Here is a 20,433-nt window from a genome sequence, read left to right as displayed (position 1 = left end):
GAAACTCGGTGCGTGAACGAGCTCTGCGAGAGAAGCCGAAGAAAAGCGAAGAGTGGGGGACGATGAAAGGATGGGGGAAGGATGGGTGCAGGCATCTCCACCAACATGGAGATGGTATGGTTGGCATGGAAACCACAGAGACAGCAAGATGTATCAGACGCCCTCAACGCATACACACACACAGACACACACACACACACACACACACACATTCGCGCATAGCCACTTCATATATTGTCGAGGCTTAAATGGGTCATCAGATCAGTCTCGTACGTGCATGTTAATGCCTCCGCCCGTCCACATTACGCTATGTGGGATTAGACTATGTCGCACACTACACCGTGCATTACCGCAAGAAACACGCACTCGCGCGGAAATGTGCACGTCGTGCTGTAAACCCACGGCGGCCAATGTACTGACGTGAACCAAGACAGGACAAGTGATGTGAAAAGAAGGTGGGAGGGCAGAGGGGGAAAGACAAGGAGTGATTCAGACTGGTGGAGGAGGCACTGGAGAGGGTGAAAAATGGAGGGGTGACAATCGACTCAGCTGAAAGTGCAAGCAATCCCTTTCTCATACCGGGTTAAAAGTGGAGCAAAGGAAGCAGCTGACTCACGCATACAGGGGTGGAGGGAAGTTTTTGAACACCCCCACACACTTGTGATGTATCGCATTAGGACTCAGACTGCGGCCTCCAAGAGCAATTTATTTTGTTACAGCCAACTACAACCCACACGCACAATTCTGCACGTGCACTGTTCTGTCCAGGTCAACACTGGATGTTTCAGCGAGACAATGCTACTGGCAAAGTACAAGAATCGAGTTTTGGGTTTTTTTTCTCTCTCTCTTTTTAACTATGAATCATTTGTATTCATATCGATTTTGTGTCCATATTGAACATTCATTCAGGTCATTGAAAAGTAGATCAACAGGGTGGTCAAGGCAGTCAATAAGTGCTCAGTTTTAGAAAATAGATGTAATGCCACTGCATACCACCTCCTGTTGCAACACCAACTATAATATTGCATTTTTTTAAAAATAAATATATTGATGAAAAATGAAATTGTCCAAGATCAGTTTCCAACAACCATGGAATTGCACAAACTGAAATTGTTAGTGGGGGAAAAATATCCTCCGTATTGCATAAAGGTTTTTATTCTTCCGTCATTTTATTTTTAAATAAATCAAATTTGATTGATGGAAACTTTATTTTAATAGCCACTTTAGCCAGTGTATAAAAAGCTGTCTGTGTTTTTATTAGTCAGAGCTGGCATCCTATTGCTTAATGAAGCAGCTTCCACAACAAGTCCAGCTGCATTTCTTGTAAAATGTAGAGTGGGTCTTACTGAAGTTATGGATCCACAGTTCATGCATAAAAACAGACTATCAATACCCTGGAATTCCTTCAAGTGTGCCTGCTTCCGAGTTATTAGAGATAACTGCATCATCACTCACTTTTAATACAGTCGTTCTGTGACTGTCTTCCATCAACATTTTAAAATAAGCTTTCACATTCTGGTGCATGAGGTTGCTGGTTCAATTCTCCACCAACACCTTTTGTTTTAATTCCCCTGAGTCTCTAATTTTTTCAGGAACTTGTTGTCACAAGTTGTCTTGGCTGAAACTAGCAATGACTGAATAGTGTATAAAAGTTGTCTTAAAAAAAAAAAAACAAAAACAATCAAACACCACTAGTATGCCACTAGTTGTCTTCTTTGATATTGTGCTATTAATGTTTCTTATGTGTCTTTTGTACACCTGTTTTTCTGTCCACTCTCACACCAAAACCTTGTGCTGGTTTCAATCTCATTCCTTCAATCAGAAAGTCAGGATCCACTCGAGGTTGCTGCCTTTTCAAAAGGCAGGTCTCCTCCCAACTGGCTGCGGGAGTTTGAACTACAGCAGCCTACCGTGTAAAGTGCCCTGGGACAACTTTGTAATAATGTGGAGTTGCACAAATAAAGTTGAACTGAACTGAACTGAGTTGAACTGAATTTCTCAGCCATCCTCCATTTTCCCCAGGATAGACAAACGTCAAGCAGACAGAGGGAGCAGCGAGCGCCAGGGAGCTCTCATCCTCGCCCGTCATCCCGTCTCCCTCCCCCTTCATCTCTCTCTCTCCCATGTCATCTGTTCTCATGTATGTTTCAACGATTCTCATAATGTATTTATACACTGGTCAAACGGCGCACTGCCACCAAGAACGGCGCTGTTTGGAGAAAGTCATAATAACATGCGGCGGACAAATCTGCATTACTGGCCTCCATGTTGGTGGAATCCACATGAGGACGGGGAAGTGTGTCCTTAATTAGTTGGAGCGAGACATGCAAATCCAACACTCTCTCCAGATGTCTTGTGCATTGGTGCACACATTTCCGCCAAATTAAGGCCTCAAGTATTTGGATCTCTTTTATGGTCATTACAAGCCCCAAGTGAGGATCTGGGGCAAAGCTGCAAACATTCCCCACCCGTCTTTCTCAAGCTGCACATGTCCGTCCGTCTTTACATATGACCGTATAGAAACACTGAATGTTTTGATACATATTAAAGTTTCTTTATCTAGTTTCTATTTTTGTGAGTCAAGGAAAGGAATTGCAGTTGAAATTATAATTGATTTGGCAATCAATACAAACAATGATTGCAAAATGGATCTTTTTTTTTTCCCCCCCAGAGCAAACCAATCATGATGTGTGTTCTAATCACTTCAGATAAAGAAAAAAAAAAGGAACTTGGTGAACCGTTTATGGATGCTACAAATGTCAAATTGTCAACTTGTCAAAAAATCTAACGTTTGATCACTGCAGTCAAATACTTATAGTCAAAGAAAGTGGGTCACTGTTTAACTATTTTAAACCACATCCTCTGTGACACAACCCATATTACTTACAAAAACAATTTAAATTTCTTTTATCGTCACCAAACCCAATCACTTCTTAAACACTACTGACAATTTTCATAATTTTAATCCCCAAAATCCACTTATTAATCAGCCTTCAACAGCCCATCAGAGCCAGTTCATTTTTCTTGTCAGAGGGGCCCCACAGGAGTCGAAGATGTGTGGGGGCAGGCTTCGCTGATTACAGGAACAGAAACGTGATTTTGTTCACTGATTTGAGCAAAAATCCGGACGATATTTTAAAAAACAATGTTCTATTTTCCAGCTGCTCTGACTCAACTAAACCATTTCCTGTTAAAACCTAATTTATTACACAGACAACGAGCTAGATCTGCCTCCTGTCCGTCTTATTCAACAGCCCTGCCTTTAGATTTCATGTGGGGGGTTTCCAGTAACTGCCAGTAATCTGAGGTGGCACTTTGATTCCATCTACTCATGTGAATGTCTTTGGAGGACACAGAGACATTGCCCAGCTCGCACGCAGCTGTGCATGTACTCTTGCCTGCTCATCGCTCGCTGCCCGTGGCACAGAAAAAATACCAGTCTTCTCCTTCTGTCATGCCAGTCCTTCTTAGTCCATCTTCTTCCCTTTCTTCCCATCCTCCCCCTCTCCATCGAGGACGCCAACTGTTGGCTTCACCAACTGCAGGCGAGGCTGCGAGACTCTGCTCCCTCTCTTTCTTCCCTGCATCGCTATCTGGTTTACTTCTCTCCCTCCGGCCATCGTTTGCTCCTTTTTCCCTCCCCCTTTTTCTTTTTCTCCCAGCTATTCATCTGTCTCCCTTCACCCCTGCGACTCCATCTCCGTCTATACTCTTTCTCTCCTACTCGGTCCTTTCCTCTGTCTCTCCGCTCTCTCTGCTCCTTCTCATTTACTGCCTGTCCCTGAACCCATTCATCTTTCCCTGACACCTTCACTCTCCTCCCGAGTCCCCTTCCTATTTCTGTCTATCACTCAGCCAACCTGCACGGGTGTGTTTATAACCTGGATGTCACGAGACACTTTCTCATCACTGGCCATAAGGAGAAATTAATGGAGGGAAAAGAGAAACGGACTACAGAATATAGCTTATCATTGCATACTAAGTGGCAGCTTGGGTGAATAAGTTAAGTCAAATTAATACCCATGAGAATCACTTACAGTTTATTAGAATGGAATGTGAGGCTTTTTGTCTCATTTAACATTTAATGATCTACTAAAATGTAAAAATGTTGCATTTCCAACCATTCCTGTGATGAATCCTGGAAGGATAAATCTGACTCCAGATTTAGGTTTTAGCTTCCTGTTAAATCTAATTGAAAGTTTATGATATGATAAAAAAAAAAAAACAAGGTGAACTCAAGGGGGTCTCACCTGGCTGAGGAGGGGTATCAGCATAGGAGATCAGTGTTAATCATAATTTTCCAAAGTCTGTGAAGTGAAACAAGCCATGCGTTGGAATTCTATCTCTTCATCCTGCTCCTCATCTCCATCCATCCATCCATTTTCAAAACCCGCTTCTCCCTGCGCTCAGAGTTGCAGGGGTCTGCTGGCGCCTATCCCAGCTGTCACAGGGCAACAGAGTGACACCCTGCACAAGTTGCCAGTTCATCGCAGGGCCACGTTGAAATAAACAGAGACAAACAACCATTTGCATCCACATACACACCAAAGGTCAATTCAGAGTTCCCAATTCACCTCACATGCTTGTTTTTGGACTGTGGGAGGAAGCCGGAGAACACGGAGAGAACCCATGCAGACACAAGGAGAACATGCAAACTCTACATTGAAAGGTCCCAGGCCCGGAATCAAACCCATGACCTTCTCGTTGTGAGGCAGCAGCGCTAACCACTGCGCCACTAGCAGAAAACATGACCTGCCATCTTTCCTTCACTCTCAATATTCTGTTCCCTTTTCCATTTGTTGACAAAAAGTGAACTGATTATCAATTGGTAATGTGTTGAAACAAACATGTTAATGTAGCACTTGTGTTTGTTTAAATTTCAGTATTTCATGATTTTTATTTATCCCTCACCTTCATTTTTTTTTTCACTTTACCACATTACACAGAGAAGCAGGACAATGTTTGATTTATCTGAAAGAAAACGTGGTAAGAGGTCCATGATAAAGTGTAGTCATTGAAATGGAGGGTAAATGACGAAGTGAAAATGTGATGCAGCGAAAGAGCAAAAGAGGTGAGGGGCAGCCGATGGGTATGGACGATAAGGTGGCGAGCGATGATATATCATCCTGTAAAATGAAGAGGGAGCCAGAGATGATATCTGCGATAAGGGGAGTGAAAGTGAGGAGATGGCGGCGGGTGTAAAAATGGATGGAGCTGAGATGGAGGGCAAAAAGAGAGAGATTAATGTGGGACAGGGAGGATGAGAAGTACGAGACAGATGGACGTGGAGGAAAAAGGGGTTAGATCAGGACAGGGAAACGGGAGATGGTTGAGAGTGAAGGAAGAGGGGGAATGTGGAATGGACAGATGGAAAGGACTTGCATGCAGTCGGAGGGAGGGGAAACAACTGTATTGGAAAGAGGAAGAAGAGGGAGGGTGAGAGATGGGAGTTGAGATGGAGAGCTTGTGTGAGTCACAACATCTCCTCCGCAAGCTATTAGTGATTTAATCGCTGTGACATCACCGTGTGTGCGCATGCGCACTCTCTCTGTGAGTGTGTGTGTGTGTGTGTGAGTGAGTGTGTGTGTGTATCATACCAGATTACCCTGAGCCAGTGCAGTCAGGGAGTGGCTCATCACTCTTTCGCAGCAGCGTGCATTCATCGTCTTAAAGTCAGGTTTTTCAATCTACGGGCTGAGACCCAAAGCAGCTCACAGGTTCTTACCAGTGGTCCTTTACCAGAGTGATGTAAGCAAATTAAGGTGGTGAGTCCCGCCTGGGGACTGATATTATGGCCTTGACACAGTGAATGTGACTTCATGTGTCAGAGGATATTAATTGTGTTGTCTTAAAAGAGCTGCAGGTTGCTATTTAAATTTTTTTCTACAAGGAGAAATGCTGCTCATAATATTTGCATAACTGATGCTAACGCAGGCTTGTGTGATTTAAGTACTTATCTATAACAGGTTATCTACCTGTTATAGATAAGTACTTAAACAAGTACATTACAAAAAAAAAATCTCTTTTCTAAGAATAATTTGTGTCACCAGAAGTTCAACAGGTTCTGGAAATGTCTAAAATGGCATTTATACTACGCACTATATGTATAATATACTACATAATTTGATATGCAACAGTTTTTTCAGGGGATCTGTAGAGAATGTTTTGTGCAAAACTGCTCCAATGGAATCAAGAATAAAAATCATCGAAATAAAATATCAGAAAATTGTACCTTATGAGACTTCACTCTAGTAAGTAAATATCCTATGGAAAGCCGCTCCAATGCCATGTAGCCCTTAAAACTTAGTTGAAACAATAGAGAGTACTTGATAATAGTAAAGAGTGGTTGAAACAATCCGTTCAAACTAAAGCATGGAGAGCCTTGGGGCCCCGACTCCAGCCGCACCGGCGGGTGATCCCAGCGCCGTGGCCTTCAGTGCGGTCTTGGCGTGGCAGGGAGGAGACCAGTGGCCCAGGGAGCCAGAGGTAGTGGGAGGTGCTGGGAGGTAGTGGGAGTGTGGCGGCTAATAGCTAGTGTGCTTGTAGCCCTGCAGAGGCTCAGGGTGGGTCTCAGGGCCTTGATTACAGGGTGGATTCGAGTGTGCAGGGGGTTGATCACAGGGCTGCGGGAGTCGCATGTGTGCCTGCGCGCTTGTGTGTGTGTGTTTTTGACAGAGGAGTCACATCGCAGCCTACATTTCATCCACTGTGTGTTGTGTGAGCACGCTTGGAAAGAAACTCGCTTGGCCCCCCCTGGTCTTAGAAAAACAACCGGCGGGGGTGAAAGGCGAGGCTAAAAAGCACAAAGAGAGAGACACATAGCAAGCAGGAATGGGCAGTGATGAGATGCCACATGGCAGAATTGTATAATAACTAAATAAGTTGCGGGGAGTAAACAGGAAACAGCTCCCAGTGAAAGAGCCAGAGAGCCGGAGCGCAGACACAGGCAGTCGGGGGATTCTTTGAAAGTCACAACTGCCTCAAGTCAAAGTTCTTGTGCATATTTGGGTTGCTACAGTCCAGAGGATACTTGCCTGAACCTCTAGCAAAGGCTTTTTATAAATGCAACTCTTCGTCGCCTACGTGTTGGTCGCAAATCAATAGACTTTCCTGCCAAACAAACAAACGGCGCAGTGCTGCAAAAACACAAGACAGAAAGAAGAGCCAGAGGCAGCGACACCAAACAGGTTACTATTGAGGATCCCAGAGGAGTTCCATCCGCGCGTGTGTGTCACTGCCAGCTAAAGCTCTCCAGCGCAGCAGAAAATGTCAATGGGTAAACAACAGACTGCGGCCGCCACATAGATTCTAAACACAGCTGCACGACGTGCACACAGTTAGGCACACATGAAAAGAAGCTGGTGCACGGAGGGCTTCGTTTCCTTGGCTTTTCTTTACGGATCTAAGCTACTTTAGTTTGAGCGATCTGACATAAGAGGGGCAGTAAAGGCAGAGGAGGATGGAGCAAATGTAAAGAATCAGAAGTGTGTGCGCGCGTGTGTGTGTGTGTGTGTGTGTGTGTGTGTGTGTGTGTGTGTGTGTGTGTGTGGTTGGGGGGGTTAGAGGGTGTGCCGTCCATCATGTCTCCTGGCTTTATTTCACGCTCTTTGACTGCCTCAGTCAGCCCAGTCGCTTTGTGCCCTCAGTCTTTCTCTCAGCCAGACAGACCATGACTGTGCCCAAATGTGATTTGACTCTTTAATCTTCATAATCCATTTGGCCAAGTAGTGTTTTTTTTTCCCCTTTACTAATTAGAGAGCAAACAAACGCACACAAGTGTGCCCAAGTAGGTTCTATCAGTGATAAACGTGACGCTTTGTCAACTTTCAGCGCCTGTTACGACGGCAGGGAACAACTCCTGAGAATAATGACAAACCAACAAGCAACAAAGCTCTCTTTTCTGCAACTCTGTTTCTTTTGAATTATCTCCCCTTTTTGTTTTTCTGTTGTTTTTCCCCCCCCCTCCGCTCTTTGTTTTGCTTAGAAATAGGCAGATATCAGCAACAAAGGGGAGAACATGAAAAAGAACATTATCATGGAGGATGAACGCAGACATTCTTCAGTGGAACAGAGAGGAAAGAGATGGAGTGATGCAGAGACACAGAGAGGAGGAAGCGGGATTGAAAGTGTTTATTTGCCTGCGAGCAGGATGTGGCAAGTTGAAAAGGTGTGAAGAGGAGGTAACGCAAACTGCGATGAAACCTGCCAGTTACTGGGAGTGCGATCGTCCCGAGGCGCACTGTGGAGATCTGCACGCTGCATTATGTTACATAAGCACATGCTGAACTTCCTTTCAAGGCATTTGGAGGCTTTCAATCATGAAGCATTTTACATTTGACCTCCGGATGGATCGTCTCATTTTTGAGGGGGTACAACTGACAGACACGGTGTACCCCAAAAAACAAAAGAAAAACACACTAACTAATCACACACAATCCAGCTCACCAGATGATGTACATGGAATACATCAAAGTTCACACGGACATATTAAACATGCAATTAGATGCAATGTGCATGCACGGACAAAAAAAATCCATTATTCCTCAAGAAATGCTATTTTGTAATAAAATATTTGTAAAAAAAAAAAAAAAAAGAAAAAAAAGAAAAACGGTTGATTGTTTTTTGGAGTAGGACAATTTAGGAATAGCTGAAAGAAATTGAATAAATGTTGGACAAATAAGAGTGATGATGAGTCCTATAAGACTGTTATAAATTACATTAAGAAGACAAACATTTGCGCTGGAGGTGTTCTGGTAGACCGCATCTGCATAATCGAGTGTTACGATTAATGGCTGAGTAATATTTTTTTTTTCTGATCCATAATACAGAGGAGTTAAATAGAATGTCTCAGGACACAATTCATTTTCTTTGCATTTGAATCAATAGTAGGTTTAAAGGCGAGTTAAGATTCACAGAAAACTGAAGCTGTAAACTTTTAGCATTGATGTACAATCATGGAACAATAGTTGGACAAAGAATATTCCATAGTGACTGACGTGTGTGTGTGTGTGTGTGTGTGTGTGTGTGTGTGTGTGTGTGTGTGTGTGTGTACATATATGTATATATATATATGTATATATATATATGTATATATACATATATATATATATTTGTAATACTTTTACTTCACTATTCTTTCTGCCATTAGATTTTTCAGAATTCTGATGGTGACCTGTATACTGTACAAGTGGGTTTCACTTCCCCAGACAGATTCTTACGTGTTATGAATATGGATTGATGACACTTGGAGCATTTCCCCAGTGTGTGATGAATGAAGCTCTCCAGCTAATCCAATCTGTCTAATGTACTAATTAGTGACAACTAGTGAAAAGTACGAGATGTTAGTGATTTGCCTTGACGAGATGCGCTCAATATTGACTCGAGGATGTAAAAATGCCGGAATGAAGCGATTTGCCAAAGATTCTTCTGAAACATAAAAACTGGCTGAGAGCTGCATGACAGAGCACCGCAGGCTGTTGTTAGCTGTGACATAGGGCTTTATGATGGATATTTCATAACGTTTCTCATTTTTAGTGCGCATGCCAGGAGAGCAGCGTGCACATCAGCCAGCATGCCTGCATCCCGCTGTCACCAAGCCAGATGGAGCAAAAACAAACGCATAATTCAGATGACATAATTCCTGATTAACCGAATGAATTAAGAAGATGTCTCTTCAGACACATCCACAGAAGCAAAATATGCTTAGAAACGCAACAAAAAAAGACTAAAATTAGACACAAAGTGCCACCTCCAAAAACAGTCTGCAACGATATGATAATAAACAGTGTATTAACCTGCACTGTGGCGAGCAGAACAAACACAGTGTGCAAACAGGTTGGTGGGGAAAGCGTGCGGAAAAGATGACGTGACGCTTCTTAATGAACAACAGACATGACTGCAAGGCAGAAAGGCCACGACAAACGCACAAACACACCAGCACCGCCAGCAACCAGTATCCCGGTGGACCTGCGAGGTCCTAAAAACCTCACACTTGAATGCACACACACCTGCACACACACACCAGGCATCACATGCGGTGCGCGGCTCTCGGGGATGTCGGACTTCAAAGGATGTTTTATTTTTGGGAGCAGCGTCGGGTTCGTCGCCCTTCTTTGTTGGCAGACGAGGAAACAGGTTGCAAATATCAAACACTACAGTGGGGCTGTGAAACACCCAAATGAACACACACACACACACGTGCGTGCGTGCGGGCTCGTGCGCGCTCACACACTTTTCTGGTGATCACTTTGAGAGACAATGCTCCTCTGGAGGAGAGTTGCTGACTGAGCAAAGGTCTGCCGGCGGCTCACCTGACAGCTCGGCCAAAGTCAGAGAGACGCGGCGTTCGGGCTTCATTAGCACATGAAACAAGGTGGCAGGGTGCTGCCATTACACAGGAGTCAATACTGTGAAGTGCTAATCTGGCTGGTGCGCTCCGGGCGGTCTGTTCAACGATCTCTATGATTCCGGGAGGAAATCAAAAGCATTTTGGAAACCACCCTCCCTTCTCTCTCTCTGTTGTTTAATGTCTCATCAGCAGTAAAGTAGGAGCAGGGCTGCCAACTCTCAAGTGCCGCTGGGTGGGATCGCGTCTTTGTTCACAGACAACTGAGGTTTTGCAGACGAGCAGGTTCTCATGTCATGCAGGGATGGATGAATGAAGGAAGATAAATAACCAGTCTACTTGGCTAAAACAAGAAATCTGGCAACTTTGTTTCAGTTATTTTTGCAGTTATTCTCGCAAGCAGACATGTTGCTGTCTTCCAGTTAAGGCAATGCGGATGAAAGGGAGGTGCTGAGAAAAGCAAAAGTGACTGTGAGGTTGGATATTAAATCCTTCCTTGTGGTTCAGAATGTGTCCTCTGGGGTTACTGAAGCTATCCTTCCGGTTAAAAGCCAACGGACAACATTTGGAAGTGAGAGTGTTTGAAGATGATTGGACAAACCAGCTGTCAATGGCATTTAAACTGCACCAATCAGGTTTTTACTGAGCCGGGTAATACTACTGTCAGCCAAGGCTGCCTATTGGCATGAGGCTTAGTCATAATGTGCAGAGGTATTTCAAAGTGTCTTTCAATGTGAAAACATGAGAACGTGATGAAACTGCTGTTGCTGTAGCATCCACACCAGTCAGTTTAACAGACTTTTACATATTTGTGTCATCTAGGGATTTATTGACGGCGTCTTATAGCAGCTTCTCTCTGCTTCTGTAACACTGAAAAAGAAGTTGATTGGCCTTAAAATCTCAAAACTGGCCAAAAAATGTTTTTTGTGAACGTTTAGCAAGATGGATCATGCTAGATTTCCACTTGCATTGTGTAGACTGTGTAATTATGCTGAATATGTAAACAAAAAGTAAGGAAAACACAAAGCAGTTCATAGTTGAGGAAGGCAGAGAATGAACAGGCGTTGGCACAGTTTGGTGGTGGCACTTGTTTGAAATTTATAATGAGCAGCCAGGGCCAAGAGAGAGGACCTCACACACAGCGATCCACAGACACGCACGCACACACACACACACACACACACACACACAATTGTGATGCTGTGCTGAGTAGCAGGTCAGAGAGAGGCTAAGAATAAACTGGCCCTGCTGGGCTTCTGTCTGTTCCACGGACACACAAAAAACACTCCCAAACACACACACACAAACTGCTCTTTTTGCCTTTGACTTCCCAGCGTGCTTACCTCTACTTAAAAAAAGAAAAAGGTAGATGGCTTAGCACAAAAGTAGCAAATAAAGTCTAGCTCAGAGAGACAGACGTCTGTAAACCATGAATCAACATGAGTAAAAAATAAGAGCCAGATGTATGGTCGCACATTAACCACAGTATGTGACACACCTAGACGGGTGATGACACACCTAAGTAGTCATATTATTCTTTGACCTCATCTTTTTTGTCCTTTCCTCATTTATTATTCATAAGACGAAGACAGCCTCCTCTTTATCATCTTGCTCTTCTTAACTCTTTCACCTTTTCCCTCCGCACGTCTTTTAATCCAGTTAGTTTTAACAATTTCCATCCTGCTTACTCACTACTATGTCAGGTTGTGGAACACATGCTTGCTTTGTAGGGGGAAAACAACATTTCAAGGTGTATTGCTACAGAAGTAGATAGTATTAAAAAAAGAAAAAAAAGAAAAAGGATTTCCTGAAAGATCTTCAGTTTATTTTTCTGCCTTGACATGCTGAGTGCTGTGTTTCCAGTAATTGCCATAATGGTGGTAACCTGTAATTGAACCCTTTTGGCTAAAACCATCTGAAAATCTCGAAAGACACAACGATCATGACATCACTCTGACATCATTGGGGTATTAGCCTCTTGGCAACACGAGAACACATCATAATTTTCTCCTTCTCTCCTCTTGTCGTTTAAGATTTAGTGTTTTTCAACGATTACATGCCGCATCTTTTTTTTTAAATCCTTTATCTAACAGCTAAGCTACCATGTCATTTTTCCCTATTTCTCTAAGTAGGGTCACAGAAATTGGAAAACCAAACTATAATACGGTTTGACTGAGAGAGAGACAGGGAAAGAGAGAGAGAGAGAGAAAGAGAGAGAGAGAGAGGTATGTTTCTGATGGCGTGCAGTGCCTTGGCTATAAAATCCAGCAAATAGAACATGGCTGAATGGATTAAACAAGCGAGGGGAGAGAGAGAGAGAGAAAAAAAAGAGGTGACGGGAACAAGAGTGGAGGGAAGAGGGGACGTCAGGTAGAAAGACCAGGAGGCCACATGGGATAAAAAGTCTGAACAGTGTAAACAAGTTGAGGTGAAAGGCAAAAGGGCGGAAGATGCAAATGCGGTGGAGTCAAGGGTGCGCAGGACGAAGAGAAGAGGGAGGATGTGGAGGCGCGGCATGACAAAGAGGTGATGGTGAGGGAGAGACGGAGGGAGGAAGAGACGCAGGGAGGGAGGGAGGGATGGAAGGACTCGTGGCATCTAGAAGTATAGCAGACAGCCAGACAAGAGTGAAAGGATGTAAAAAAAAGAAACCAAGACAAACTTGAAGACTTGAAATAAGTACAGAATAAAGAAAAAGAGCGACGGTGATGTTAGAAGTGAAGAGACAGGAATTATCAAAGCACTTTTTGCTCACTCAAATTCGGCTTTCTGCCGCAGGGGATGATGTACGACTCAACAAGTCGGACAATCTTGCAGCCCTGCTTTTATTATTCATTTTTCTCATTGTTTTGTCGAGCTCTCTAGCAGTGTCTAGATGTGGTGCGTTGCAAAGTGCGCTAGTGCCATTTCTCCATGTATTGACTCACAGTGACAGAAACATAATAGGGCCAAACTAACTGTGCCCACAGCTCAGCCTTACAGTGTCCTTCAATAGGCGGTCCTTGTGAATCTCTGTCTGTAGAGGCTCTGACAAAGGCTTTGTGTCCGAACACATCAGCGGTTATTTAATGTTCCATTCTTCCAATTCCAGAAATGTAGCCGTGCTGTTGTCATTTTTCAAACCGAGATGCGCCGCCTTTGTACATTCTTTGGGAGAGATTTTTGAATTTTGACTTGGCTCTCCACTAGAAAGCCACCGTTGAAGCACAACCTCATTTCTTAAAACATGTTAGGACCCTTTAAGCTTTTTTCCTTCCTGAAACCAAAGTCTAAGCTAACAGCAAGAGTTCTCATTCTCAGGTTCCAACGGTGAAATGAAGCCTGCGGGTGTTAAATAATGTTTTAATACATCCGTATCACAGAAGACACTCCGCCATCAGACGTCACATCGCAGAAGATGACAGACATTAGCGAGAGCTGTCCAGTCTACAACTTGCTTTCTTTTGACCAACACATGGGATCAGTGAGGTACTGTAAGTGGTGGGCTCCCTGTGATTGGTGCGGATGGAGTTCACATTAAGAATAAATCAGTCTTGAGTTCACTTCATGGTGGCCCCAGACAACCTCTGTGACTCTCCGCCCCAGTGTGCGGTTGTTCAATCCACGGCTGAGCCCACGGCCAGCGTTCACACCCACTCAAATGGGAGAGTCAACACTCCAGGGTTCGGTTTAACTCACAGAATCCACCAGGATGGTGTGAACACGCCCATAAAATCACAGAATTGGATCATTCTTGAATCGCGGCGTTGACCGACATTTTAAATTGCACTTGGTCTCTAAAGTGAATATTTTAAGCAAATAGCCCTTTCAAGTGGAGCCTCACTATGCATGAGGGTAATTACTTGGTCCTTACAAAGATACAAGGACAAGAAACGGGCAGAGACGCACTAAAGGCAGCTTTGCTTGATGGAGGCGAGGAGGAGGTGCTGAAGAAGCTGCTTTCCCCAGACACTTTAAGCACAGGTCAATTTAACGCGGCTAACATCGACTTATTAAAAATGCATGTGCCCGCGGATGCATGAGCAACTGTGTGTGTTTGCGTGCATATATAGATGAGAGCGCAGACGCACATGGGGAAGCAGCTGAAGGCAGAGCGGCCCACCTCAATGTTTGAGAACATTATACTTTTATCTGCCTCGTGGACCTGCCAGAACCGGAGCTGACTGACTGCTGGGCTGAGCAGTGGAGGAAGACTTGGGAAAACATGCCGCCAGCGCTGCTGCTGGAGGTGTGGGATTTTCTCTCAGCTGCGTGTGATAAGAGCTTCGGACGTCAACTCACGACTCACATTGTCTCGTCGTTTTGGAACTCCAGCTTGCCCGCCGTCAGTTCGTAGTCCTCCCCTCCTTTGGCGGTGGCGTCCACGGTTCTGTAGGGCACAGCCACCAGGCCGCGGGCCCCCGACGTCCGGAGCACCTTCACCTCCATCACGCCGACGCTCTCGCTCACCCTCTGACTCGCAGTCTCGAAGGTGAAGATCCCTGAGTAGAGAGACAAAAGTGGAAAACCAGCCACTTCACAGGGGGAACTGAAATACTGAAAGGAAGCACATAGAATAGAACAGAATAGAACAGAATAGAACAGAATGCCTTTATTCGTCCCATATTGGGAAAATTAGGGAAAATTACAGCAGCATATACAGTGCAAAGAGAAGAAAAAAATGAAATAAAAACAAATAAAGAAGTAAGAAAGGAAAAAAAATATTTACATCTCCATGGACACTTGGATTGTTTACTAATTATTTACATGGTGAGATTAATATACACCTGTGCTCCTGACTTGGCGGCTCCCTCTCAAAGGTGTACCGCACATCCATGGTGAAAGGAATAATAGCTAACCACCTACTCTCTCCAGATAAAATATAATCAGCATTAGGAAAACGCCTCCACTCTCCACTCCCGCATTTTAATTCTCCCTGGATGTTATCAGAGAACTGAAAAGCATTTTCCACAGTGGAGGGAACTTTCACCAACTTCTTTTTAAGCTCTTTTGAGGGTATCTATATGCAAAGCTGCAAAGCATTATGTAACAATGTGTGTGTGTGTGTGTGTGTGTGTGTGTGTGTGTGTGTGCGTGTGTGTGTGTGCGTGTGTGTGTGCATGTGAGTGAAAGAGAGGATACAGCATGCTTTAACACCCATCATTGCTTTTATTGCACTGTTTCCGCTGCACATTAAAAAGTAAATTAAACTGAATGAAAACTCATGATTATACAAAAAGTAAATGTGATCAGGGATTGGACGGGAGGAGATTAGGCTCAAACAAGCTCTAAACATCAATATGATGACTTTGCACGCAGCGGTATGACAGCCTGCGTGACAGCTGTCGCCTCGTCTCGCTCTCACCTGCGTGATCGTCATCGTAGATGGTCACTGTGGCCGTGTGGTTTTCACCCAGCACAGCCTTGGGGGTGTCACTCGTGTCCAGGGGGGCAGTGCCGATCTCAGGGTAGCCAACCACTCGCGGGTTGCTGAGGTGAACGTAGAAGTACTCGTCCTCTTCAAAGATGTCATCGTCAATCACTCCAACTGTGATCTCTGAGGAGGGAAACATTAGCACGTTCCAGTTTCGGTGCCACATATTTGCCGACATCTCTTTGACGAAATAATCTCAAACTTTAAATGTCCCGTGTTGTGCAAAGTTCTCTTTGTCGATGTTTTCTCACAATTACTTGTGACATAGACTGGCAACTGACCCTTTGTGATGTCACAAAGGGGGTTGGTTGAAAGCTTTGCTGATCACAGTCCTCTTGGGTAAGTGATACAGAAACACCTCCAGCTTCCTTAGGTTTTTTTTTTTTATTTCAGTGGTCAGCTAAACTGAGAATTTTTGCTGGAGGCTGTAAACAGAAGGCTAAAAATGATGTTTGCTTGAAATGTATAGAGTTCAGAAAAATACAATCCAGGACCTTTAGAACTGCGACAGTGTAAAGTGCTGAGTATGGCGCTGGCGTTTCTCTCTCAATGACACGGCTTGAACCGCGTTCAACTGTTATGACCGTGCTTGATATTAATACCTTTGAGGGTTTCGCCCGGCTTAAACAGCAGTGTTCCCTCGGCAAACTCATAATCTGAACCTGCGTTGGCTGTGCCGTCCTCGGTGCGATAATCCACCTTGGAGAGATAGGAGCACAGAGATATTGGATACGAGTTGAGCGGGGGGGGGGGGGACAAAAAGTGAGCCGTCAAAGATGAAACAGAAGTGAGCAGATAGGAAAAGGGCAGATAAGCGCAAAGGCGAGAACGCAGTGTGCAGGGGAGCAGAGAGGGGAGGAGGAGGAGGAGGAGGAAGAGGAGGGGAGTGGAAGAAGAGAGCCATTTGGGGAGACGGGGGAGAACAAGGGGGGGAAGAGAAAACAAGAAAAACAGCTTCATTAAACTGAGCCCTACGGTCACATACAGTCCTATAAAGACTTTGAAGATGGTGCAACAAAACCGTCTCTCTGCGTCCCCTCGTTTCTCTCCATCTGCCCGCTCCTTTAACTCTTTCCACTCTCCTGCTCGCACGATCACCTATGATTACTTCTAATCAGATAGCTCTCACTCAATCTAAGCTCTTATGTAAAAGTCAGATTGCTTCAAAAAAAATAATCTGAGGCTTGATCAGTGACTCAGTGCCGTGCTGGCTGTTGTGGGCAGTCTCCTGGCGCTGCTTTAGCCACAGTGGAAGGTGCTTTGGTGGATGCAGCACCAGCTATGAGTCTGAGATTCAGCTACACGGGCATTAAGTGCTAGAATGTGGCAAACTTGTTAAGATGTTCTTGATGTTAAAGACCAGTGCAGCTCTGTTTAAAGGAGTTCTTTCATTAATGGCTATTTGAATAAATTGATTTATTTGCTCTACTTCCACCTATAAACAAGGGATTTTTTTGGACATAAAATGGCAAGAAAGTATCTTGATCTTGTTTCTTAGTCCCCCCCTTACCTCCTCCACACACCACCCCTACCTGCTGAATTCATGGCCCTGCTTTGGAACAGCCCACTCCCTCCTTCAAACTTCCTGCTACTGTCAACATTTATCACTGCGACTGACAATTAAACCCACAAACAAATGTGCATCTAAGCGGTAACAAGGTGGATAATTTACAAAATGAGAACACAACAGAGATCAACTTGTATTTCTGGAGGATCCTAAGGAACTGTTTGCTAGATGTCTGAGAGTGGAGGCTCCAGGGACCTTTGTGGTGAGCGTGAGAGGGCCGCAGAAAAGCAAGTGAACAACCATTACGATCTTAAGTCACACGATCACTTCAGGAGGAACTTGTTTTTGCCACTTTGCGTAATCATGTCCACCAGTCCCTTTTCTATTGCTACTCATCCTGCACACAGGGTTGCAGAGATGTTGGAGTCCATCCCATCCATTAACACATAGAGACAAACATCTGCACTCACACCTATTGGCAATTTTAAATTTTCTATTCATCCTGGTGGGCGTTTCTTAAAACTGGGAGGAATCTGGAGTAACTGGAGGGAACCCACTGACACAGGGACAACACACAAACTACACCTTCCACATAGAATATTACCCACACCCTTCTTAATTTGAGGCAACAGCGCTAGCTAGCTACAATACCACCGTGCCATAACATATAGGATCTATTTTGTGCCGGATTAAAGGACTCCGTTTTGTAAAAGGTACAGACCAATGTTTTCAAAACTCTCTGTTCACAGTTTGTCTCTGAAGTTCTCAATTGTCACAGATAGTTGGACCGTCACATTTTGCTGTCTAGCAGCAGTCTGTCATCATAAATAGATTCTTTCATAACTTTTGCCCGCGTTCACTTTGTACAAGTGAGCAATCAAGCACAAGCAGTTTCACCGAGACCCTCGGGTGAAATCATAACAATTTGTCCGTTTCCGAGAGGGCCTGCCTTGCCCGAGGGGCATCTGTATGGGATGAATAACCCACTTCATTTAATAGAATCAGCATTCAGCAGACGGCAGACAGAGGCCACGCCGCCTGCATCCCTCCACAGCCTCTGATGTTGCATCACAGATTATTTGTGTACAAGTGGAGTCGGGTCTTTGTAAAGCCCCTGCAAGCAGATCAGATGTCGCTCACTTGACACTGACTCTCGGCAGAGTCTGGGAGAATTGCTCATTCGGAGTGCGCGGCAGGCACTAAGCCCGAGATCAGTGTTACAAGGCAGAGAGATACGTCGCATTATAGGTTTGGTATGAATCGCAGCTAAATCAAAGCTAAAGAAGGGATGTTTCGTGTGCGTCTCATAGCATCCACCGTGTCTAGACCTCTCGCATCATCTGAGCACGACTGAAAATAAGCACGGCGAAAGCCTCCGGAGTGAGCCGTGGGTGAGACAGGAGCCAGACGAGGAAGAGTGCCAAAGACGTGAGTGAAATCACTTCAGAGCTCCAACGCTCAGCTGTCTGGGTGTCTTTTGGCTCCTCTCCCTGGGAAGGCGCACATTTCTTCTCAACAATCCCACACACCTTGACAGTGGCTCCCGACTCTCCCCCGTGTCTGGCCACGGTCAGCTTCAAGGAGCCGCAGTTTTCAAAGCACTGGTACAGGGCAGGTTCGAAGTCTATCCTCACGGTGTGAGGGTCGTTTTCCTGGGCCTGGGTCTCCTGGCTGCTCACCACCTGGGAGACACAGACAGGACAGGCGGCCTCAGGGTTGGCCTCTAGTGAACGCACAGGACAACAACAACAACAGCAAGAGTGTGCGTGTCTGACTTTTCGAGCCTGATCGGCTGCGTGCTTCTTGAGGATGTTGCCAGCTCCGATCATCATCCTGGTCGCCTGTATCCGGTAGAAGGCTCGGCTCTTCTGCTGCTGCATCAGGACCTGATCAGCATAATGCAAGACGTTAGCAAGGCAATGCAGTGTCTTCTTAATGTAAATTGCTTTCCACACAAGGCATGTTGTTTCCACTGGGGTCAAAGGTCGGCTACTCATCCTAGCTCATTTAAGGGTTTGGCATGGATGCTCAAAGCAAGGGACACTGCATTTAAGGGTTGATAAATTACTGCCGAAAAAATGACATTTTATACATTAAAAGACAAAAACAATGTGAAGGAAATTCTAAGTTTATTTCCTTTTAGAATTTGAGGCTCACAACTGTTGACAGCCTTTTTGCTGTGATTCAGCTTCTCTATAGCTTCTCTCTAAATCCAAGGGATTAAGCCCCATTCACACCGAATCTTGCACTGAAAGCAGGAAGGTTGTGTGACGACTGTTTGACAATGGGCCATCTACGACAGCAGCCAGTGTGTGACTGAGTGGTAGTAAATCCCAGTGTGCAGGTGGTGTCAGGTGGCTGAGATGTGGGACTGGGAGCTGCAGTGGGTTCCAACTGAGGCAACCTGTAGACAAAGTGTAGACGGCCTGCTTGCTGGGATTGAACTTCTCTCTAAATCACATCAAAGGGATTCTTTAAGTCAAAAAAAACAACATCTTGTTTTGAATTTGAGTCCTAATGATAGCACCGTTGGAAAAAGGACAGATTAACTCATTTGATTCAGCTCAGTGGATTTATCGCCAAACTGGCAACTGCTTATTCAATTGTAAAGTTTATGAAGATGTAATGGCAGAATACCAGCGATTTCTGAAACATTCTGCACCGCTTTGAATATTTGATCAGTGTATTTGCATTCGCATTAAAACTTGATCCGTGTTTGCAAGACAGCGGAATAGCAAATCCAGTACCACAAAGGGCAGTTATTTCCTTTTTGACTGATTTAATGTGACCACAAGAGACAAATTTCATCTGTTGAAGTTTCATCTACGGGGCAGCTGTCATTCTTATTTATGTCTGTGCAGGGACAGACGACTGACTGCAAACAAACATCTGGGAGTCGCCCCGTCCGCCTTGGGATGCCTGCCAAAATACAAGCGTGAGTAAATCTCTCAGCTAAGGTGTGTGTGTGTGTGTGTGTGTGTGTGTGTGTGTGTGTTGAATGCGTTCATACAACCATTCAACAGCAGTGTCGTGGCTTTTCTAGCTAATTGAAATGACACATGGAGAACTGGACTGAAACTACGCTACACTGATGCCAAATTTAACCAAGAGTTAAATTTAGAACAGATGGAACACATTACAAACCAAAATTCTCAAAAAAGTCTTAAC

General features: G+C 44.6%; 1 protein-coding gene across 2 annotated transcripts in view; it reads right to left on the bottom strand.

The window, feature by feature from the left end:
* slc8a4b (solute carrier family 8 member 4b) overlaps positions 1–20,433 on the bottom strand; it is a 79,472-nt gene that overhangs the window by 15,651 nt on the left and 43,388 nt on the right. For both annotated transcript variants that reach the window (XM_076034136.1, XM_076034137.1), the window contains exons 7-11: positions 19,041–19,151; positions 18,795–18,947; positions 16,361–16,457; positions 15,690–15,881; positions 14,634–14,826 (exon numbers count right to left, since the gene is read on the bottom strand). In XM_076034136.1, coding sequence (XP_075890251.1) covers positions 14,634–14,826; positions 15,690–15,881; positions 16,361–16,457; positions 18,795–18,947; positions 19,041–19,151 — 746 coding nt within the window. The remainder of the gene's footprint in view (positions 1–14,633; positions 14,827–15,689; positions 15,882–16,360; positions 16,458–18,794; positions 18,948–19,040; positions 19,152–20,433) is intronic.

The sequence above is a fragment of the Nelusetta ayraudi genome, unplaced genomic scaffold (assembly GCF_046127955.1).
Source record: "Nelusetta ayraudi isolate G7.1 ecotype Tasmania unplaced genomic scaffold, CSIRO-AGI_Nayr_v1 ptg000042l, whole genome shotgun sequence".
Lineage (NCBI taxonomy): Eukaryota > Metazoa > Chordata > Actinopteri > Tetraodontiformes > Monacanthidae > Nelusetta > Nelusetta ayraudi.
This window is presented reverse-complemented; position numbering and strand designations above follow the sequence as displayed.